The sequence below is a fragment of the Zophobas morio genome, unplaced genomic scaffold (assembly GCF_036711695.1).
Source record: "Zophobas morio isolate AGI-343-1 ecotype UQ-CSIRO unplaced genomic scaffold, CSIRO_AGI_Zmor_V1 ptg000058l, whole genome shotgun sequence".
Taxonomy (NCBI): domain Eukaryota; kingdom Metazoa; phylum Arthropoda; class Insecta; order Coleoptera; family Tenebrionidae; genus Zophobas; species Zophobas morio.
In genome coordinates, this window is record NW_026972163.1 from 1,403,021 (window position 1) to 1,427,708 (window position 24,688).

At 31.2% G+C, this 24,688-nt stretch overlaps 2 protein-coding genes across 8 annotated transcripts; both read left to right on the forward strand.

The window, feature by feature from the left end:
• Positions 1-3,791: 3,791 nt before the first annotated feature.
• On the forward strand, positions 3,792-7,549 carry LOC135143402 (PRKCA-binding protein). Of its 7 annotated transcripts, none has more exons than XM_064075263.1 (8): positions 3,792-3,985; positions 4,766-4,903; positions 5,728-5,968; positions 6,079-6,321; positions 6,377-6,541; positions 6,594-6,787; positions 6,907-7,159; positions 7,213-7,549. In XM_064075263.1, the coding sequence occupies exons 1-8, from the start codon at positions 3,942-3,944 to the stop codon at positions 7,471-7,473; spliced, it is 1,539 nt and encodes a 512-aa protein (XP_063931333.1). In that variant the 5' UTR covers positions 3,792-3,941; the 3' UTR covers positions 7,474-7,549. The 7 variants fall into 7 exon arrangements, with proteins under 7 accessions (XP_063931333.1, XP_063931335.1, XP_063931331.1 ...); XM_064075261.1 differs by lacking the exon at positions 3,792-3,985 and adding an exon at positions 3,996-4,459; XM_064075266.1 differs by lacking the exon at positions 3,792-3,985 and adding an exon at positions 5,461-5,539 and having other exon boundaries at positions 4,544-4,903.
• Positions 7,550-7,690: 141 nt separating this feature from the next.
• On the forward strand, positions 7,691-23,381 carry LOC135143403 (palmitoyl-protein thioesterase 1). Its single transcript, XM_064075268.1, has 6 exons — positions 7,691-8,017; positions 14,467-15,175; positions 20,775-21,012; positions 21,066-21,224; positions 21,278-21,554; positions 23,133-23,381. Exons 2-6 carry the CDS (start codon positions 15,064-15,066, stop codon positions 23,259-23,261), a joined length of 915 nt encoding a protein of 304 aa, XP_063931338.1. The 5' UTR covers positions 7,691-8,017; positions 14,467-15,063; the 3' UTR covers positions 23,262-23,381.
• The last annotated feature ends 1,307 nt before the right edge of the window (positions 23,382-24,688 follow it).

Below are 24,688 nucleotides of genomic sequence, written 5' to 3' on the forward strand. Positions count from 1 at the left end.
TAGAAAATTCATCAATTGAAACTCAGTGAGGGTGTTTTTGCCGGAAAATGATATGAAGAAACATTTTGTTTTATTAATTTTAAAAATATTATTATTACGAGGGTAGCGCCAAATATTCCCGGCCTGGCATAGATCCAGGTACAGTAGGCGGACAAAATCTTAGGAATATGTCAGTTCAAGTCTCATTAGGTCTGAAACATACAAAAATGCAGCTTACGCCAAATAGTTTTTTGGTAACACACATTTGTTCATCACGATGTCAGAAGTCACGAAAATTGAGTATAAAATTACTCACTCCAGGAGGTATCTCCTCTCAAAACATTAAAGATCGGTTGGACGAGGTGTATGGCCAAAAATCACCGACATATTCTGTGATGAAGGAGTGGTCAAAACGGTTTCGAATGGGTCAGAAATCGTTGGAAGATGATCTAGAACAGGAAGGCTCATGGAAGTGTTAACGGACAACAATATTGCTCTTGTTGAGGATCTCGTATTAGATGATCGACGCTTGAAGGTGAAAGAAATAGCACAAAAGTCGAGGCTCTCAGATACAACCGTTGGCCGAATCGTCCATGATCATTTAGGCATGAATAAAATTAATGCAATGTGAGTTCCTAAATATCTCCCAGCAATTCAGCGCCAGCGTCGTGTTGAATCTGCTCAGTCTTTTTTGGAGCTCTGTGGAGAAAATCCTGTGGACGCACCGAAGACAAATGTCACAGGGCATGAAACTATGGTTCTGTACTAAGAGCCTCTGTACAAAAGAGAGTCGATGGAATGGAGATGAAAAGGAGAAGCACCACCAAGAAAGTTCAGAGTCTGTCAGTCGACAAAAAAGGTGATGCCTACCATCTTTTGGGATTCTGAAGACATTCTTCTTACAGATTTTAAAGAACGCAACACCACAGTTAATGCGACATATTACGTAGCACTTGTGCGTAAATTACGCCAAAATATTCGAGACTCCAGGCGTGGAAAACTCACTAGAAAGATGGTGTGCTACACAACAATGCATCCGTGCATTCTGCTGCAATTACGCAAGACGCAATTCGTGATTGAACTTTTCAACAAATCGATCACCCTCCTTATAGCCAAGATTTGACCTCCAGTGACTATTACCTGTTTAAAAAATTGAAAAAAACCTTCGAGGATGCCATTTCGGAGACGACGAAGAGGTGAAGTCTGCAGTTTCGGCACATTTTGGGACCAAGCCGAAAGAATATTTTTTTAAATGTATTGAATTGTTGCTGAAACGATCTAATAAGTGCATTGATGTCAGGGAGGACTACATTGAAAAATAAAATTTAATTGTAAGTCTACGCCGTTTCTTTCATAGCCAGGCCGGGAATTTCTGGCGCTACCCTCGTACATCACTGCACGATTTTGTCAAGGTTGGCTTACAAATGTAGGGTATCGCTAATACAGGAAATTTTTGAGTATATTTTGAGGTCGTCAGCATAAGCAAGAACCGGACAACTGAGAGATAATAGCAAGTCATTTACGAATATGTCGAAAAGTAACGGTCCAAGATTAGAACCTTGCAGAACGCCGCTATTAGATCTAAATAAATAGGACCTAATGCCATTATAAGAAATATAATTGACGCGATTGTCGATATAAGAGCGCATTAACTGTAAAAGTGAAGTCGAGAAACCAAAGAAGTAAAATTCTGTGTGAGATGCAATCAAAGGCTTTAGAAAAATCAGTGTAAATGACATCAGTTTGACCTTGATTATCGATTTCTTGGGCTAGTTTCTGACTTAGCACAGATAAATTAGTAATAGTGGATCTGCCTTTCACGAAACCATGTTGGTACCTATGGCGATATGTAGGGTTTGCGATAAATTTGTTTGTATTGAGTATGGAGATAGATAATTCTGGCAATTTTTTAGCATTCTGGGTAACTAAGTATTTGTTTTTAAGGCCAAGCTAATTATTACGGAGAGTGGTAGAGCAAAAACAGATCTACAGTCTCGAAGAAGAAACTTGGGACTCAATTATCACCGGCTGTCAATTTATTAGGAAACTAATTGCCAAGTTTTTAAAACTTAATGACCCAGACAGTTATACAGGACACTGCTTTCGGAGATCCTCAACCATCTTGTTGGCTGATGCTGGAGGACACTTTCTAGATCTTAAAAGTCATAGTTGTAGGCGTTTCAGCAGTATTGCTGAGAGTTATGTGGAAAACTCTGTAACTCAGAAGATGGTTACCAACAGAAAAATTTTGACAAATTCAGACAATTATAACGTAACTTCGGCTCAAATGAGCTCAAACAAAAATAACTTGTCAGAGGCTTCCTCCAGTGGAGTGATGATGGGCCGCAGTAGAGATTTCCAATTGTCCAACGGGGCTCTATTTCAAAATTTAAATAACTGTACTTACTTTCAATTTACGTATTGATAAAAAAAATAATTTCAATTAAAATGAATAATATCGCTTAATTAAAAAAATTAACATTTCATTAAAACTTTTTTAATAGTTAAAATTTGATTTATTAATTTGAAATTTAGTGAATCAGCGAATGTTAGAGTAAATATTTCCATTTCTACATCCACTTCGGTTTCTATGGTTATAAAAAAATGTCTGAACTATGGGTAAAAATGACATAAGAGTGGGTAAAATTATACTTTACCATCACAAAAAATGACGGTAAAAGAGAAAAATGATTATAAGTAGATATAAAATAAAATCAGTTTATAAGGAATTCCCTCTTTTGGGACTCTTTCGAATATTAGCTTTACGAAATTAGCGGAAATAAAGATTAATTTTGTTAATTTTTTTATGGCATAGCTTTAGACGTAGCGTTCAAGATATCATTTCAGAGAAGATATACGGATTCAATTCTAAGGATGACTTGATTATAAATTATTGCTCGCCCGATATAATTAAGCATGAATACCAATCAGTGAAGATAATGCACCAAAAATAACATAACAACTGTGAAATTTAAATAACAAGTAATAAACCACAAAAACATTTACCACTTTATTAAATATAAATTTATTACTCAAATCTCTTTTGGAGGTTTACAAGATGTCTTCATTCTCCCAGTTTAGTTTAACCACTGTTTTCTAATAAAATTAAAATTTCAAATTTGTAAAATTAATAAAGTTGTTTACTCGGAATAAAGTATTGCGTCTCTTCTGCTGGTCCATCCCACAGTGAGCGTCGAGAGTGGTAACAGGATGACAAGTTAACAGATTAATTTCATGAAAATCATCTATAATCAAAATTTTACTGTCGAAGAATATGTGACTTCTTTGAAAATTTTTGACTCTCTAACTATATTTCACTACATTTAATAACAAATCATTCTTAAAAAAAGCATTCAATAAAATTTTATTTTCGACATAAATTATTAAAATGACTAGGTAAAACTCTTTATTATCCTACACCACTGCTAACAAGAACTACCTTGTATCGTAATAAATTTTGAAGTGTTATTGATAACATTTAAACTGATGAATCGTTTAATACATTTATATATGAAAATTATATAATGAAAAGAAAAAATCTGACAAATTTGTTGAGAGGAACATCTAGTATGTTAAGATAATTAACGTAAAAATGTATAGTATATACGTACTAAAGAAACTAAAAATAATTACAAGTATTTTGTAATGTGATACAACAACCTTATATAATCAAGTAGACGTATTTATTTTCTTAATAACAGTTTTACATCAATTTTGGAGCAGTTAAAACACACCGATCTTGCCAATCTAATACAATTTGATTTTTCCCTCCAAGCACCGCTGTCAACGCTAACAGTTAGATTCGGCGCTTATGGACGGTGTTATCATGAGGCGTCACGACGCTGAATATGCGCAAATTCCATACTTACTGTGTATGGCCACTGATCAATTTTAGCAGTTAAATTCATATTTACAACGACATAAAAATACATCTGAAATTTATAAAATTTGTGCCAGAAAACATGTTGGATCTAGAATATGATTACTTTCTGGAAGAAGATAAAATGTGAGTTTTTCTGTTGTGTCTAACCAGTATCGATTTTGTTTACCGTATCTTTGAATCGCTTTGGTTCACATTTAACCTAAATGAATAATTTCAACTTAATGTAAGCATTGTCACATTACTACGTAAAATATGATTTATGCTAAATGTCGTAATATAAAATTAATCTAATGATTAAAATCAATATTTCTGCATGTTTGAGCTTTGCATAACAAATGCCCTTTTTGCATGAATTACTATAATGTACCACGAAAATAATCAACATATGTAAAATTTAGGTAGGTAATAATTTGATGTGCGTACCAACAAACACCATGAAAGTTTAGCTCATAATCTTGAAGTTGATAAACACTTCCGGTTTTACTTGGTTCAGTATTGCAAAGTACCTATTCTTTATTGTAACAGTTTATTTAGGTTCGAAAACATGAACGTATACGGGTCAGATATTTACAAAAGAAATTATATAGAAGATAAAAAGTAAGTAAATTCAAGTATACTTTAAGCTAGAATTCTTTTTTCTTATTAAACTCTAAAAATTGCATTAAAATATCCATTTTTGTTCATTTATAGCAAGTTTAATAATGTAATTAGTTTCGTAACAACAGCAAACTATACAAGTTTGAAGTTTCTACTGTCAGTTAGTAATAGTGCAGTTTACGAAATTTTTAATGAGTGAAAATAATGTTAACGATACATCTATAACAGTTATTGTTATCATATACTCATGTTTAATAATATTTTCGGTGCGGGCATTTATTATGCCTATAATTTTGAAATACTTAGACAAACTAAAGAGGCAGAGAAGATGGAGGAGGCGATTTCGGAAAAAACTGATACAAAAGAAAGTCGTAAGAGCGCTGACATGGAAGTGTTACTGTTTGATATGACACCAAAGGAGAAAACTCAAAGAGAAAATACTTTGTAAGTATAATACAAATTATCGTATGTTAAGAATGCGTAACAAAAGGTACTGAGTGCAAAATAAGTACAAGTAGACCGTAATTTATAACTGCTAAAGTTTAATAAAAACATATATAGTATTTAGAATTAGAAGAAAAAATGCATAGATAAATTCATATACTCACTGTAATCCATCGTTAAAAACATGCTATGCGTAGATTTTTGAAGACACCAGTGAAGGTATATATAATGTAATTAAAAAAAATTAGGCTACTCAGAGATTTTTACTGATAATATTCTAACATATTTACGTTAGTAACTGCTAATTCCATTGTCGGTAAATTATGTTGCTTTAATTATTTTGCTAACACTAATTAGAAAAAAATATTTAATTTTATTTATTAGTGCATATTTTGCAGTGCAGTTCCTTAATTTTTTAGTTACACTTTGTATTACAATTTGTAAAGAAACGCAACATACTATACATGCCTTAACATTGCTTAATTTTTTACTTTTTGATGCAGTTTTGACATTTTGAACGCATTTTTATTAATAATGCTAATTTTTACTTTTTTCAGGAACACCGTGTGTCGCACGCTAGAAAACCCTCACACCGTTAGATGTAGATTAGAATGCCACGATAGTCACGTTACACTTGTAGGATTTTTAAAATAATATATATATTTTTGAGCACTAAACATTTCAATAATGATGTATCATTTTATAATATTTTTATAAAACAATGAAATAAAAAATGTAGAGCAATATAAAATAATTATTTAGTTGTTAATGTTTTAGTGAAAAACATAGGACTTTGCTTAAATTTAAATGTAAATTTGTTTCAGGGGCATGACTGTTACATCAGGGAGCGTTGCTATTAAAAAGGATGTTAATAATTTAATCGGCATTAGCATTGGAGGTGGAGCACCTTTATGTCCATGTTTATACATTGTTCAAATTTTTGATAACACGGCAGCCAGTCGTGATGGAACACTGCAATCTGGAGACGAGTTAGTTTCTGTCAATGGTCAGTCAGTTAAAGGAAAAACGAAAGTTGAAGTGGCCAAAATGATTCAAGCAGCAAAAGTAATGTTATAATTATTTTTCTGTTATAATAAGTTCAAACACAATCGCGATTGACAATCAGTCTATAATATTTTCTATACTGCTAACCGTTACTTTCACTTCTGTTGCAGGATGAAGTGGTTATAAATTACAATAAACTACACGCGGATCCTCGTCAGGGCAAGAGTTTGGATATTGTTCTGAAGAAAATGAAACATCGCCTAGTGGAGAATATGAGTTCGTCAACAGCTGATGCTTTAGGTCTTTCGAGAGCAATTCTATGTAACGATACTTTGGTTAAAAAGTTGCAAGAATTGCAGCATACAGAACTGATGTATAGAGGATTAGTTGATCACTGCAAACGAGTATTGCAAGTAACATTTCTACTATTTAAATTTTGCTTTGAAGCACCAGTTTGTGCCGTTTTAGGCACACGTAGAACTGCAACAAGCAATTAAAGCAATGGGTGATGTTTTCGCTTCTTTGGCTGTGAGAGAGCCACAACCTAGAGCAAGTGAAGCTTTTAGACTTTTTGGTGAACAACACAGAAGTATAGAAAAATTTGGACAAGATATGGTGAAAAAAGTCAAACCGGTTGGTTAAGTAATTTTAGATAGTAATATTTTCATAAACATATTTGTGTTAGGTGCTAGCAGATATGGGGACATATTTATACAAAGCTATTCCTGATACGCGATTGACTGTAAAGAAATATGCTGATGCAAAGTTTGAATACTTGGCTTATTGTCTAAAGGTTAAAGAAATGGATGACGAAGAATGCAGTTATGCAGCATTACAAGAACCTTTGTATAGAGTTGAGACCGGAAATTACGAATACAGGTAAACTATTTATGTTGACTTTCTGGTAACTTTCAACGCTTAATAACTTTGTCTTTCCGTTTATACTTGACAAATGTTTTTTGTAGTTTTTAAGTAACTCAGCTTTCTTTTCTGTACAGATTAATCTTACGATGTCGTCAGTTAGCCAGAGCCAGATTTGCGAAGCTCCGATCCGATGTTCTTGTTAAAATGGAGCTTCTAGATAATAAACATGTTCAGTCCCTCGGAGGTCATTTAACTAAACTTATCAAAGGTTTATCAGAAGTTCATACAAATGCGTTAGAACTGCTTTCCGGTCCCTCTCTTTTTCCGGTGGAAGTAGACCTCTCCAATAGTGCCTTTCAGTATAAATCTACAACACCCGTTGTTCAGGTATTAGTTACGTCCAATAACACCAATGGCATGAAAAATTTTTTAACTTTCAGCAAGACTTAGACGATGAAGATCAAGAGATAGAAAATGGTGAAGAAGTTCATGAAATTGAAGGAAACCTACTGAGTGACATTGTTGATTCAAGACTTGATAATATTTCCGAAAATGGACCTCTAATCGCCGGTCTTGAAGGAGAACAAACTGAGCCAAATTACGACGAAATGGACAATTTAACATTACTAGCTTCCTTAAATATAAATGGAACATCAAAAAACAGTGAAAATGGTCCTCTTCTTCCTGACTTAAATGAGTGAAAAGTACATAAGTGTTTATACTACATAATGTACCAATGTAATTTCATAAAAACTAATAAATTATTATCAGATAGGATGATTTGCGAGTTGAGAGATTTAAATATATCTTCAAGGTCATAACAATTACCAGCGACGAAATGAGTGCACTTGTACTGATGAATGGTGACACTCGCGAGATATTTTAATCTCATTAAAAAGCGGAAAGGTAGTTAATCGCGTTATTCATTCTTTTTTCCGGTTGTCAATGTGTTGATGCATATACCTGCAAGACTGTCTTTAGTAATACTGTTTAACTTTACACACGGAGCAAAGTAAATAATTGTTTATGATAATGTATATAGCAGAGTTCCTTTATAGTATGCTTAAATTGGCTTAAAATTTTAAATGGTTCAGATTATTTAGAGCTCTCATTGATATTGGTGTGTGGACAGTCATGCTGGTTGATGGCAATGAGGTCTGCCGTTAGTGTATTATATTTCATTATTCTACAAATTTTGTGGATATTCAGATCACTGTATGAAGCAATAATACCGGAAAAAAACAGGTAAGTGCATGTGTCATGAACACTTTTAACTATAGAACGACATAAACAACTATCTTACGTCTGAAAATCAGATGACACTATCTCTCCCAGACACTTTTTGTCTTACAATATAAGTAAGTAAATGTTAATATAAATATGGCACACTTTGTGCCCTGCACGTGATAATAATAAAATAGATATATCTAACAAGTAAAAATTTCCCTTTTTAATCAAAAATACACTTTCTTGCTATAAACACCTATGATGCAAAAAAGAAATAATATGTTTGTAATTTAACTTTGCTGTAAAACGGTATACTTAATTGTTATTAGTTTCGAAACAACGTTAAATGTTCATTTTAGTACATATATAGGGGGTATATACTGACGGAGCAATAAAAAACGCAATCAAAAATAGGCATGGATTTTTGAAAGTTTGTCTTTGATCATTCCATTTTCAAGTCAAACTTTCAAATTGATGCCAATCTGACAAGACCAAAATTCTATCACAGACAAATCTTCAAAAATCCATGGCTGTCGTGTTTTTGATTGCTCTTCCAGTATATGTAAGTATGTAATTTATTGACGTATATTATTACAAAAAAATAATTGAATGTTGTGGTAATTAAAACAACCGATTCTTGTATAGGTATAGTAGTCACCATAGGAATCTGGACCCCTTTGACAACAAAGTTTTAGTTGTTATTTTTTTTTTAAATACGAGTATCATAGTAGCAAATTGAATGTACGCTCCTGATTTGAAAAATAGGAGTGACTTTGTCAAATTTATTTGATTTGTCAAACAAAACATTAAATATAACATAATAAATAAAATAAATAACATCCAATTGTCATGTCTTTGATTAAACTGTAAAAATCATGCATAACTTTCAACAAACCTTTATTCAACCTTTAATTTATAATTAAATTTTAAATTCTATTAATTTTTTTAATTTTTAGGAAGTCAGTAATTAAATCGTATTATTTTAACCCACCTACAAAATTTTACCACTAAATTTGTCGCCTCTTTAATAGAAAACATATATTCTTATATTTGGAAGAAAACAAAACTACTAGAGAGACATAAATAAATAATGGAAACAATTTAGTAAGTGAACTTCTGACTCCCTCTCAAAATAATAAACTCTCAATTCAACTTCAAGCGAAATTCCTAACTTATCCTACTTTTTCAGGAAGGTCTGTCAAAACATAGATTATAGACAGGATGCAGATAAATTTTAATTTAATTAGTTCTCTTAATTTTCTCATCAACTAGTTCAATGGTCCGTAGTAATAATTTACCTATGTACAATGTACATGAAATTAAGGCATGAAAAACACTGTAACTTTTTAAAATTTGTAACATATCTCTAACAACATACTCCGTATACATCCGGTACCACACCAACAAAATTATGTAACATAAAAAAAATACTACTATAAACCCGGACAAAAAATCGATTATGTGTAAAACTTTAGTACAGATAAAGTCATTTACGTCAAAATTTTTAGGAAATTCTTATATTATAAGCTATATATATAAAGTTTAAAATGAATTTTTCAAATCAGGACGAAGTATATTTAAAACGATTTAATTTGACCTATCGCACTTGCTGTTCTTGAAAAAATAAGATAAGTATGGATCTGGGCTTTTTTTTTCGAACACACGGTACATTTTTATGATTCTGTCAAACTTGTGACAAGTGTGCTGATAATATTTTTATTTTGTCTTAATTAATAGAAAAATGTAATTTTATTGTAGACAAGTTAACTCGCAAGACTGTGTAAGTTACGTAAACGTATCCTTTTACCCTTATACTTTTATTTGCTACTTAGGTCCTATTTTCTTATAGTAAAATTGTAAAATCCTTTCAAAACTTTAAAATTATAACGATTTTTAACTTGTAATAAAAAGGCAGGTCATTCTCGAAAATTCATACAAAATAAAACTATAGAAATTATTCCAAATGTACGAGTAGAAAAGTAAAAGCTAAAACCATATGATTAAAATACTAGTTAAATCTTACTTCACAGCAAAGTTTTTTTGAGATATTTTTGAAAAAGTTGAACAAATATAATCTGTTTAATGTTCTGTAAACACTAAAATAAGGATATCAAAAATTTAGTGCCATCAAAAATTTTAAACAAGTTCAGTTTCTTATAGTAAAGGACTAGGTTATACAGGGTATTTTTGAAATAGATGGAAACTTTTTTTAAGGTAATTGGTCATGATGTAGAGAATTTATGCATCAAATATTGATCTAATAAAAATCCTTTAGTTTTCGAGATAAAATTGATTGAAAATCTGTTAAAATTTGCGTGTGCGCTACTGATTCCAAAAATGTTAAAGGTAAATTTGATCACTATAGTAATTTAAAGTAGGTAAAATTGTTGCTTGTTAACATGACAATACATTCATTAGCCCATCATTTTTTGACGTTTTTGCAATTTTTTGGAAGAACAAAATGAAATTTTTCTAATTCTGAAATGACTGACATGGTTCTGATGTATGGACAAGCCTTAAGAAACTCCTTGGAAGCTCGACGTTTATACCAAGAAGCATTTCCCGAACGAAGATTGCCAAATCATAAAACATTTGCTAACGTTGTTCAGCGTCTACGAGAAAATGGGAAATTTCAACCTCGTTTTAGTGATCGTGAAAGGACAGAACGGACACTTGATGCCGAAGAAGAAATTTTGAATGTCGTTGAAAACGATCCAGGTATAAGCATTAGACGATTGTTTTACCGAGTGGGAGTTTCACCTTTTGTGGTGTGGAGAACTCTACATGAACAAGGCAACAATCATTGATTAGACGTGCGGAAGCGTGTATACGAAATGGTGGTGGACATCTTGAAAACTTGCTCTAGTTGCATACGTTACGTTTTGTTTCATTTTATGGTTGATTAAATTATGATTTTGAAGTTTTAATTGTCAGTTCATTAATTATTGTCATTGTTTATTTGTTGCTAGCAATAAATTAATAGCAACAGTAGTTACACCTCGGCAGTTTTCAGTTACTAGGTTTCACATTTTTTCGTGAAACCATTATTTATCAGTGGAGGAATGAATGTTTGGATAGGGGTTAAATTTTCCTTTCAAAATTTTACTAAAACAACAAACGTTCATTTGACTTCTTAGGTTCCCTACATTCACCAGATTTTTTGTTTCCATGTATTTCAATAACACCCTGTATACTGCATGTTTCAAATGAGATTATACTATCAATACAATTTTGTAATGATGGCATCATTTTTTAGAACTGATGAATAAAACAAATTTAATTGATGTTCTGTAACCACTAAATTAATCTTAGTTTCTTGACAAAACTTCAAGAAATTAAAACCACCTTATTAAGTGGGTTTTAAAACATACTGTAAAATTTCATTTTATAAATTTTATTTTTTTATCAATAAACTGAATCCACAAAGTTTAAGAATATGCACATGTTATCATAGAGTAGACTGAGGAATATGCCACAACATAATTTAAAGTGAGATTTATTATGTAAAATTTTGAGATGACATTCTCACACTTCAAACAAATTTTGGTTTTCTTTTACTTTCTACATCACATTCTGAACATACACCTACAATTTCACAATAGCTGGTCTTGTCGTTTCGGAGATTATCTATCTGTCGAATAAAATCACTAACAGACAGTCGAAAAACGACAGACAAACGGAAATAGTGGATCGGTGTTCTCGGGTTATATAAGGCGTTAAATAAACGTTACAACATTTCTTTAACTTACACCTGGAAAGTAAAAATATATGAATTACATTGACATCTGACATTGATTTCTGAAAAGCAACTCATACCATATATATTGTCTTTGCCATTTCAATTGAAACACATATTGATTTTGCTTAAAATTTAGCAGTTGGTAACGGCTTTTAGTTAGAAAAGTTTCTTAAGATTGTTACGAGATAAACCCATACGCCATTCCTGTACGATGTCTGTGGGTTTTCTAGTATACACGGTGATGAGGGGTGGCGACTCATCATTTACTCGACTACAGAGAAGCTTGGAAGCGGAAGTCGCGAAATATCTAGAAAGGAGGGGTGGCTGTTTAATTAGGGACCACAGGCGGGAACAGCCAGTCGGAGTCCAGTCAATGGAGTCTAGTCAAATCCATTCCAGTCAAGTCGGAATTATTCTATACATAATCGCTCGTACCGTTTTGTATTACTATGAAATCAATGGTTGACTTTTACCCACGCGGATTTTAATTACCGAAAAATGTAACAATATGCTCGTTACCAAATTTGTGATCAACAAGTGTTTCAATAGAAATGATAAAGAATATACGTGGCAAGTGTACTTTAAAATAAATATTAATTTAATATTTTATTGTTTATATAATAGATTTTTAAATCTACGTAATGTTCAATGTAACACTAATAAATAATTGTACTGTGTTCTCAGAATTTTAGATAAACTAGACATCTCTAATTAATAAAATATATACCATATGTAGGTTTGAGCTTATTTTTGTTTAACTTCTAAAAATCAATATCTCATTCATTTCTAGCAACTTCGGAACATGGTTTTCGGCACTATTTTTACTTTACAGAACTCTAGACATTACCTAGGAAACATTATTTAACTTTCTTGTCGGAATGAGATACAGTAAAAACAATTTTTTTCGACAAAACCTAATATTTTATATATTTTACGTACGACTTATTTGGCGAACTTTTGAGATGATGTCATGAATTTTTTGGAAGATAAACGGATAAACTTCGTTTAACGATTTTTTTTACTAATGCTTGCAATAACCTTCAAACTGGATGTCTAGGAAAAAAAGTAAAGCGGATTCATGAACAATACATATAGGACTCTGTTATTTTATAAAATTTAAATAATATTTGCTATGAACAATTTTGAGGTGACGTCATAACTTTGTTGGTGAGGCTGATTAGACACATTTTGGTTAGCGTTTTACCATCTACACGATTTTCTTAAAATACGTATAAAATTTGATCGGTGCTTTAATTTCGGAGATTATCTTCTAATAAAAATCGGTACAGACGACAGACGATCTTAGTTTACGCTCGGGAAGTAAAACGGGTTTTCTCAAGAGGGACTTATCTAATTTCCTTAAATGCCATATGCGTTGCAACTTAAAATTAGAATGTTTCTCTTAACTATGAGCTTGTTCCAAAAACTTATTTAACAAAATTTAACATTAACAGATTTTCCGAAATATATATATATTTAATACTCACTGCCATTTTTACTTCCAGAGCCCAAGCTGGGGTCTGTGGTTTATCGTCTAACTGCCATCTGTCTGTCAACTGTTGCGTTAAAAATATACTGAACTGATTGTTGTCAAATTTTAGATATATTTTAAGAATATCGTATACAACGACAAAAAATTTTATGAATAATCCCCAAATTTTTCTAACTAAATTCTATTTAAAATGTGTAAAATAATACTGAAAAAACAATAAAAACACTATTAAAGGCGGCCCCGGATTTTTGAAGATTTCTTTTTAATAAAATTTTCGTCGTGTCGTAATCTAACCACTAATTTAATAGTCTGATTGAAAATGTAACGATCAAAGACAAACTTTCAAAAATCCATGGCTGTCTGGGTATGTTTCTATACCAGTAATTTATTCATATTTATTTTGATATATGTAAGTTTTTGAAAAAAAAAAATCAAAATTTAACAACACAATTTTACAATCTTACTTCCTGTTGTACAAAATAAATTGCTCCGAAATTTTTCATCCGCCGTAGTAAGGTTACCGTGGACATGGTCTTCCCAAAATTTTATTAAGCAATTCCTGCTTGACAGAATAGTGTATCCATATTTTTAATGATATGTAGACAGGTCATTCTGCGAAGGAAATTTTACAGTGTCTATTAACGTTACAGGTTACAGTGTACATTAATTTGACGATTGAAGGACATGATTAAAAATTTTTACTCCAAATAAATATCATTTGTTCTGAAAATAAATATTTTTTGCAATAATGAAACAAATACCATATAAACAACAAGACATTTCTTAGAAATATTTGAGTTTCAAAAAGTGCATACTAAGTTACGGTATAATGTACCAACTCAAAGGGTAGTACATATTAAAATGTTTTTGTTGATGCTACGTTTTTTAAAAATAAGGAAATATAACTTTAAATGCCTATGGTACCGGAAATACTTGCTGTAACGTAATGCGTTTCCGTTCAAAAGATTGCATAACAACTCTCAGACACTAACTTTCTATTATTAGATTTTGTAAGAACATTTCAATATTGGGTGAAGATAAAAATCTGTTTAGATTCAAATTCTTATTTATTTTGTTTATGCTTGTCATTTTCAATGTCAATATAAGTTATCGATCTATTCCGTCGAAAATAGTAAATAAATTAGTTCAGCAATTTCCGGAATAATTTTTCATATATACATATAATATATGTATCACAAACAAGGCAAAATCTATTTTTTTTTTTTTTTCTTATAGAGAGAAGATTAATCCCCAAGACGCAAATCAACCTCAAAGGGACGAAAATACTCTTTATTCTTCATCGGAAAAGGAAAGACGACACTTGATTCATTTATTTACAACGAAGCCAAATCAAGACAATGGAAGACCAGTTTGTTACATGCACGTATGCGAAATATTAACTCCTCACGAAGAAGAAATGCTGAGATGTGTTTGCGCGAAGGGTGCCACCGATACTACTACGTATTTCAACTACGATAATAATGACCACATGCCACCCACTGGACGAATTTCCAGAGCGACTTTCACGAATGCCTGGATGGAATCATTTTCGTTAGTCATATAAGTTAAAAAATGAAAACTGGGAAATATCAAGCTACCTAATTATAACAATATTAAACTGACGACTTTTCATTCCACGTTTGATACGTACTTAACATTTTATCATGCTGGTCACGACCCACGAAGACTATCTATCTAGTTTCTTGATTAATCTTGTGTATGCGCAAGCGTCAAATAAATATGTACTAATATAGCAGCATTTTGCCGTATAAACAGTTATGTGAATCGAATAATGTTTTAATTTATTTATAGACATTCTGTGATTTTTACAAGATGAGTCGAACAAATTTTAAGTACTTGGTATTAAGCTCGGTGTTTAATATTTTATGTGCACAGAATATAAAAGATGGAAATTTCACGCCTATTGTAATGTGGCATGGAATGGGTAAGATTAAGATTTATTTCAAAGGTTATGTTTTTGTCGACAGTGGCGGTGCATATGTTTGGTGTATTTAATTATGTTTCGAAAAATAAAGTAGAAATATTATTAGTGTTTGCAATCATTAATTTATTACTTACACGTTGTTGCATATTGTTGACTGTACACGAATTTTTTCTAAAAAGATCTGGTTTAATTGTTTTTTTTTTTTGAAGCAGGGACTACAAATTTTTTATATACTAAAAGAAATTTTGTATAAACATTTCAAAACTAAAATAAATTGTTAATTGTTGTACGGTTTTTATAGTAATTGTTTTTTCTAGTTTTTTTTTTGACTAAACTAACAAAAAACAATTTTAAAAAATATGTGTTCAGCATTTTCCGGTTGATGTTTTTGACGCTTCATAATCGTTGAATTGCCGCCTTCAACTTAATATGTCCCAATATTTTAAGAGAAACAAATGACAAACAGATAGTGTTAATATTTGAGGCGTTCTAAGTTAAAAATTATTTGATAAAAGGTATTTCGTTGTTTAATAAAAGGAAAAGAAGTCGCCATGTATGAATTTTATGTTATTCGGAAAATTGTGTTAATATTCGTATCAAATAACTGTAAATAAGTTATTAATAAAAATAAAATATAAAACGTATTTTGGATGTATCTGAACTAATGATTTATTAATTATTATAATGTTTGTTGTTGGCCGCCCTCATTATTGTCTACTTAATCAAACGTTCGGACTGGAAAATTATTCATCAAAAAAATGTTCCTTTTTCTTTTCTTCAGTAACCGCTTTCGGTCTCTTTGGTCATCTTCAGTTTAAAGTTTAATAAAACAACAAAGAATTTATAACAATTATTAAATCAAACTAGATTTAAGTCTGCGTATGTTAATAATTCAGTGCATCTTTTTTAAAAGTGGTCATAGGGGTTCCCATGTTAAATTTTATACCCCATGTTAACTTATGTTTGAGTAAAGATTCAGAGTTGAAATTTTTACTGGGTGTAATTTGGGCCATCTTTTGTCGATTTTATTTTTAAAGGTTATGCTTTAAATTAAAGGATATTTCTTAAAAAACAGACATTTACCTGACGTTTATAAAATTTGATAACTGGTTCGATTACTGGTTTTTATTGACCGAAATTGGTCAAAATGCCGTAGTACACTATTAAAGAAAGAGTGGAAATGGTCACTGATGGATACATTAAAGGCTTATCGACAAGGGAAAAATTGTGCAAAATTTTGCTTCAGCCACTCTCACATCGTCCCATAACTAGCAAGAGCACAATTGAAAAATTTTATTCTATTTTAGAATCATAATCTTGTTTATAAGCACCGAAATGCGGGCATAAATTGGCCTTTATGGCACAAATGAGTCAAAAATTTCCAAGCAACGATTGATTATTCATTTACATTAATAAATTATTCAAACAAGCTTCGATATTCGACATTTTTCTTAAAATTGGGAAAATAATATTTCATCAAATCATTCCTTGGCGGACTTCAAATTCTTCTAAAATTTCTTATGAAAAAACGTTTTCCGCTTCTTCAGTTTACATTTTGAAAATCGACTTATTTAACAAATAAACAACTTGGTATCCATAACAATATTAAATAATAGCCAGTTATGTATTAAAGTTCGCATTGGCACAATTCACGTAAACCACGGGCATAATTGTCGATTGTGGCCCTCGAGAAATTAAAAGCCTTCCTTCCTCGGGCTTTAAACATTCCCTGGTGCCATAACCTACCTAATAAATATGCCCTTAATAAATATATAACTATTATGGCAGTTTGATAAACACATGTTTTCTCGATCGTGGACGTCAAAAACGCAATTTCACTGAAATTATCTTTCATTTATGTTAGAATTCCGTCATTTTGTTTCTTTTCTAAAAACTGCAATAAAAGTATTTAATGATTAAATTAAAATTATACTGTCAAAAATGACAAGTTAAAATGATAAGACAAAACCTTCCATGATGTACAAAATTTTTTTAATGAAATAATTTTAATTTTTACTTCCTGAGCATAAGCTAAGGAAGTATAGTAATCGAGTTCATCGGACGAATGGCCACTTTTATGTTTTCTCAACGTTTCATGACCCCTACAATGAGGAAAAAAAGTAGTCTCCCGTTTCCGTCTGTCTGTTTGTCTGGTGTCTGTATCCATTTTTATTAGACACGTACCCTCCGAAACTGCTGGAACGATTGTTGTCAAATTTCGTATGTATATTAGAAATGTCATGTAGATAGTTAAATGCTAACCAAAATTTGGCTAATCCTCACCACCAAAAATTTGATGACGGCATTTCAATGAATTGTGTTTTAAAATGATTTGAATATTACACAAAAGTACACTCCTATACTTGTATTGTACGAATCCGCTTTCAGTTTTTTCGCTAAAGTTTCAAATTTTCGCAAAAATATTCGCAAGGTATAATAACGTGAATTATCCATGTTGATGACGTCATCACAAATTTTTTATTAGTCAAAATAAGCACGAATCACACCATTTTTTTGAAAATGTGAAGAATACGCACGTCTTTATATAATAATGATAAAATAAGAATTATGATATTCAGAACATTTTGAGAACAGAACATTGAGTTTCAGATTGGTATTACCTACTGCTGAAGGACATTTTATATCCTATTATTTTATAGCCTTCGACCAATTTTTTATTGATCAAATTAACAGCCTCATTTCCTAGAAAATGTGAGAATACCCACGTCTTTATTTAGTTATGATGATTGTGTTTTGAGGAAACAACTCACTCATATTAAACAAATTTCTACGTGACATTCTTTCGATGTATAAACATAAACGATCGAAGTTAAGCATGTACACTGATAATAATACACTCTTTTCCGTTGGTTATTTGCTTTGAATATATTTCATATTGTCTGTATATTTGCGGACGGCACCTCCTTGGAATTTGCACCCCAGCGGCGCAGGAGATGCGAGGTACTGGGCTTTCATAGTGTTTAATATACAAAAGGTTATCAGAAAACACTTCTTTTTTATAATTTCTTTTTTAATAATAATAACAATAATAAATTTATTGCCCAACAGTTCAGGCGAACCAATTACAGAGAAATGAATAAATATAACCTAATAACCTAATATTATCGTAGAGAGTGACAAAAAAACAGAAAACCGAAACTATAAACTACACTTTCCATGAAGGTTAAATAAAAGTATGTGTACTTATATATAAATTGTAAACAAAACAAAAGAAATAACAAACCAACTTAAAATAATAATAATAAGAACAGTATTTGACACAACAACAACTAATAGGTGTAATAATTTAATTTTTCAAAGAAGCGGAATTTGTTGGCTTGTACTTCAAGGGCGAGTGAAGTTCTGTCGAAGTAACCTTGGACCAATTTTTTAAAGCATAAATTATTAATTTGCTTCAAAAAGTAGTCGTGAAAATTAAAGGAGAACCCTAAGCATATTTTCACCGCAAAAATCTTCTTTGGGTTTCCACCCTAACAAAAGTTAACATGGGGTCTAAAATTTAACATGGGAATCCCTATGGCGACTTAAAAAAGATGCACTGTATATTATTTGGGAACCCAAAACCTTTTTTCATTTGACGATTCTTAATGGTAAGTAAAAAATATATTTTATTCTATTTTAGAACCATAATCTTATTTATAAGCACCCAAATGCGGGCTTAAATTGGCCTTTTTAGCACAAATCTGTCAAAAATTGCTAAGCAACAATTGATTGTTCATTTACACTAATCAATTAATTATTCAAACACGCTTCGATATTCAACGTTTTTCTTAAGTTGGAAAAATGATATTTTATCAAATCATTACCTGACCGACTTCAAATTCTTCTAAACTTTCGTTTGAATGAACGTTTTCCGCTTCTTTAATTTACATTTTGAAAAACGAATTATCAAATAATCAACGTGGTATCCATAACAACATCAAAATAATAGCCAGCTATGTATTAAAATTTGCATCGGCACAATTCACACAGTCTTGCCGAAAATACTCAATATTTCGTTAAAAATAGGTTAAAAACTAAAATAGAATAAAACGTTGTATGTACCACGTGCATAATTGTCGATTGTGCCACTCGGGAAATTAAAAGCCCTCCTTCGTCGGGCTTTAAACATTCCCTCGTGCCACAATCTCCCTGATTATGCCCTTAATACATAAATAACTATTTAAGCGTCGATTACAAATCTACTAGTCTATTTCTTTGGACTGACTTGCTACTTTTTGTACTCAGATGTCGAAAACTTACTATTAGCGTCCTCGGCTTTGTGTTATGGAGCAACAAAGTCAAAAACGCCGTTATTTGAACTCGACGTTTACTGAATATCGTGATCATGACGGTACAATTTTTTTTTTAGTTTAGGGCTTTGGTTTTTATGATTTTTATCAATTCTGTAGGGCTTTCCCTCCCATAATGAAAAAAGACTTTCTAACCTCAAAAGCACTTACGTAACCGATTATTTTTCTGTATGGTCGCCTAAAAACGTTGTACCTCGGTCAAAGAGAACTTTTTCGGTCTACTTTTTGCAAGCCTCAGCTACGCCTCGTCCTTAAACTTTTTCTTTATAACCTTGATACACAAATAGTTAATAATTAATAAAGTTTCGTTTATTAAGAGGCGTTCCCACGTTTGGTGCATGGGATTTTCAACACATTTTCAGAATGTAATGTCCCCATTATTAACCGATTTTATATTATGAAATTTTAAGTATAACCTACACACAACTTGCGCTGTATAACGCGAGAGCAGTTTTTGTTTTATACCAGTATCTTCTTTTGGGCATTTTGGTGAAATTTTTCATCACGTATATACATATTTACAAATCAATACTTAGTTATTCATTTCACCACTGTTTTCAGCTTACAGAACTCTAGACACTACCAAACATTGTCGACTGTTTTTGTCACAATTGAGATACAATAAAAGTAATTTTTTTCGACAAAAACAGATTTTACTGCATCTTATTTCCGACAAAAAAGTCAATGTTTCGTGGATAGTGTCTAGAGTTCTGTAAGCAGAAAACGGTGTCGAAAACCGTTAGAAGATATTATTAAACTTGTAAGGAAATATTAAAGCTGTCACATAGTTCATTGTTCTTGAAAAAAAAAGTATATAATTATGTTCAAAGAATATTTTTTATGTTTTTATCATGTATGTGATATCCTTAATCCTGATTTGCATAAATAAAACCATCATCCCGACGTTTAATATTATTGTGTAAAACTGTTTAAGAGATCCGTGAGATTTATTACCAATTCTTTACGTAGGTATTAATCCAGTTATTTTTATATATTATACAAAATATATTTTTTGTACATTATACAGATGTGTATAATTAAAATATAATCCTCGAAAGTTATTATTCTTCATTGATTTAGTAAATAATTATGTTGATTTATTTGACAAGATAACTAATAAAAATACGAATGAACATTACATTTGTTTTTATTGTCCACAAAATTGAGTTACACTCCTTGTAGTTAAAATAGTAATAGTATTTGTTATATAGAACTTCTTTCAAATATCAATTAGGTTTGTCCAAACTTCAACGTGATGAAATTCCTTATAGTATGGTAATTTTTAGGTGATAGTTGTTGCTTCTCATTCAGTTTAGGAGCCGTTAAAGAAAAACTAGAGGAAGCTTTACCTGGTATTCATGTCGTCTCCTTACGCATTGGCGATTCAGAGGTTACCGACGTGGAGAATGGATACTTCCTTCATCCAGACAAGCAAATAAAGATGGCTTGCGATTTGGTAAATTCTGATCCACTACTCGCTGATGGATTTAACGCTCTGGGTTTCTCACAAGGCGCACAATTTTTGTATTATACTGTTGTTACTGGTTTTCACCGTGGTCTCATTTCATTTATTGTAGGCGAGCTTTAGTGCAAAGATGTAAAACGGTAAAAATAAAAAACCTAATTTCACTCGGAGGGCAACATCAGGGTGTCTACGGGTTACCTAATTGCGGTTCATTATCGAACAGCATCTGTGATTATATTAGAAGACTGCTTAATCATGCTGCATATTTTGGGTTGCAAACGTAAGATAATTTTTACCATTAACAATATAATGTATTTGTTTTAGATGGGTTCAGAAAGCTCTAGTCCAAGCTACGTACTGGCATGATCCTCTTCACGAACAAGACTACAAAAATCATAGTACTTTTTTGTCTGATATCAATAACGAATTAACAATAAATCAATTGTATATAGAAAGACTACAAACATTAGACAATTTGGTGTTGGTTAAATTTGAAAATGACACTGTTGTACAACCCGCAGAAACGGAGTGGTTTGGTTTTTATAAGCCTGGACAATCTAACAAAATTGAAACTTTGCAAGAATCTAGACTTTACACAGAAGTAAGTGAATTTTATATTTTGTTTTCTAGTATGATGTGTTATGGCATTCCCTTAAATTGACATTGCCAAGTTGACAACAGACTGAGGTCCAACCATAAATTGGTAATTGGTTGTTATTAGTATCCAAGTTTATATACGTGTCGCAAAAATGTTGATGACATCATCCCAAAATTTAGTAAATTCCTTTGAAACATATACGTAACAGGCTTCCTTATGTTTATTTCAATTTATAGGGGTTCTCATAAAAAAATAAAATTCAGAACAACAAATTTTATAGTTTTTCGAAAATGCTGGAAATGTTTCATTATACGTCGGATGTGAGGGAAGTTCTGTGGAAACAACCTTGGACCAATTTTTTCATTAGCATTAATAAATTATTATAAATCAATTCAGTTTTGTTATCAAAGTGCTCTGATAAAAACTATTGAAATTGTTCTCGGGAAATTTCCCATATATTCTCAGAAATAACCGTTTTGCAAACTGACAGAACTTTTGCAACTATTTTAAGACACTTATGACTCGTAATAAATAGCTACTGCATCCTTTACTCCATACTTTCGATACCAACTATTTTAATAAAATCTGCTGCATAATTCCCTACGCTTTTAGTAAATATGTACTGCTAACAACATTGCAATATAATTATAAATATTCTAATAAAGTCTCCTAAAATTATAAGATTTTTTTGATAAATTCGGGACTTTTAATACTAGCTAAGATTTATAAATTATAAAGGACCATTATCAACCAAATTTGAAGTACCTTATAAACAATTGTCATTTGATTATATCTGAAATTTGATTCAAACTGTGACAGTAAAATTGGTTTAAAATTATTCAGACAGAATTTCTGTCGGCCCTAAAACATAATCAATCCCATCAGTTTCTTAGAAAAATGTCACTACAGTTCATTTGCCTTTATATTATCGAAACAGAACTGACCGTAGTGTATAAAAGACATTAACTAATTAAAATTATCATTTATTGCAATTTGTTTTGTGACCTCAGCAATACTCCAGCACAACATTAGATATAGTTCTGCTAATTGTATATATTAAGCAGAATTATCATCTTGGATTTTTTATTTTGATGTATTTTTTGTCATAACGTTATCTGTTTACTATAAATATTATCAATTTGCATTAATTTAAATTTTTTATTTCATTTATTCCGTCTATTTTGATAAATTATGGTATATGTATTGAAATATTTCGATTCTTAGATTATGTCATCAATGCATTTTTCTACTATCACCTACTTCTTTATTTGGGGTGTTTGGCAAGTTACTACTATTAAACATCCTACTCTCTTATGTGCATGATTTATTTTTGCGTTTTCGCTCTCTCACTTTTTATATTCTTTCTGCCTTTGTTCCTCATCTCTTTATTTTACCTTTGTTTTCTCTCAATGGATCTAATGATCTAATTTATCAAATATACATACACTTGCAGTTATTTGGAATCTTGTTCAAAAATTTAATCCCCACTTCATATGCTACTTACTTCCTGACTTTTCCCTTCTCTATCTAAACTCCTAGAATCAAAATATGTTACTACTACTTTATAATTTGTCGTTTCAGGATCGCCTAGGTCTTCAGAAACTAGATAAAAACTCAAAACTCCAGTTCTTAGCCGTTCCCGGAAACCACTTACAGTTCGATTGGCCATGGTTTAAAGAAAATATAATAAGTCCGTACCTGAAAAATTAATGTATTATTATTTTATATTATTAATCAATAGTCATATAATGTACAATGCAAAATCTCTGTTTGTATATAAATTGTAGAATATTATTTTGATTGAAAAAATAATTACTGTTATTGTAGAAATGTAGTATTATTATCATCCACAAGTCCTTTATGCAATACGAGTTTTTCTCTTATTCTAATTTTGTGAATGGAATTTTTTACAAGGCCTTTGTTCCGTACAACGTTTGAGAAAATTAAATTCTTTGAAGGAACGGTTTGATGTTTTATAAGGAAATATTATTTTAAAGAATCAAAAGAACCATTACAAATTTATCTTCAGCCTACTAAAGATCAATATAAATCTCTACGAAAATAAAGCATAATTTAATTTACTACGGACAATAGCAACACAAGCCATATTCTTAAATTGGGTAGGTACGTTCTTCTATTGTTTAAAGTCGTCAAAATATAACAAAGGCTTTTTTCACGAAGCTATATTATAAACTAGTCTGATTAAGGCAAGCAAAACGCGCCCTTATTTGAGCAGGACCTAAACAGTATTATGTAAAATTCCTTGTTCTCTCATTCAGGCAGAATGCATTAGCCAAACAGCCAGTGTATAATATAACTAATGGACGACAACACTGATTGAAAAATTTCACAAAACACAAAACGCTTCTAAAAGAGAGGATATGATTGAATGAGAATAAAGCCCCTCCCCATCTGCGAACGCTCCAGGATAAAATTATTTTTATTTCCATCCACCACGTTTCTACGTGCACGCTGTACGTTAAGTTTTTGTTTCGTTCCAAAACTTAAAATTTCAGAATCAGACTAAATTAATAAACCGTCTTAAGATTTAAGTTTTGCGTTACGTTACAGTCTCTATATAAACAACCGTCTTATCCAAAGCCGCAAAGTGGGAGATGAGTTACATAGGTACAATAAATAAATACACATTACAATAAATATGAGGGGTAAATAAGTCAAATGTAAGCTGAATGTCATAATCAAAGTACAAAACTTAATATATGGTAATTAATTTAATTTTTAACAAGTGTACTAGTTTTTTGCGGACATTTCAATTGCCTTGTTAGAAAACACATGTGTCAGTCTGAGGTGTTAATCTTCGTCGTTTTGAATTCGTTTATTTTAAAAAAAATTATTATAAAATTAATGTCGCTTTTATTATTATTATTATATATTATTATTAGAAATAACTCAACATGCTAAGCCCAATTAATGATTTAATAAAGTAGTGTAATATAAACAATTAAACATAGATAATGCACTCACACACTCACATACTCAAACATATCTATATTCAGTAGATAGCAGTCCCTTGATGTCGGATAATTTGCATGCAAAAATGTCAAGTTTTTCCGCAATATTTACATAATTGTGGATTGGTTGATAAAGCGGTGACATTTTGATAATGTTTGAATTTG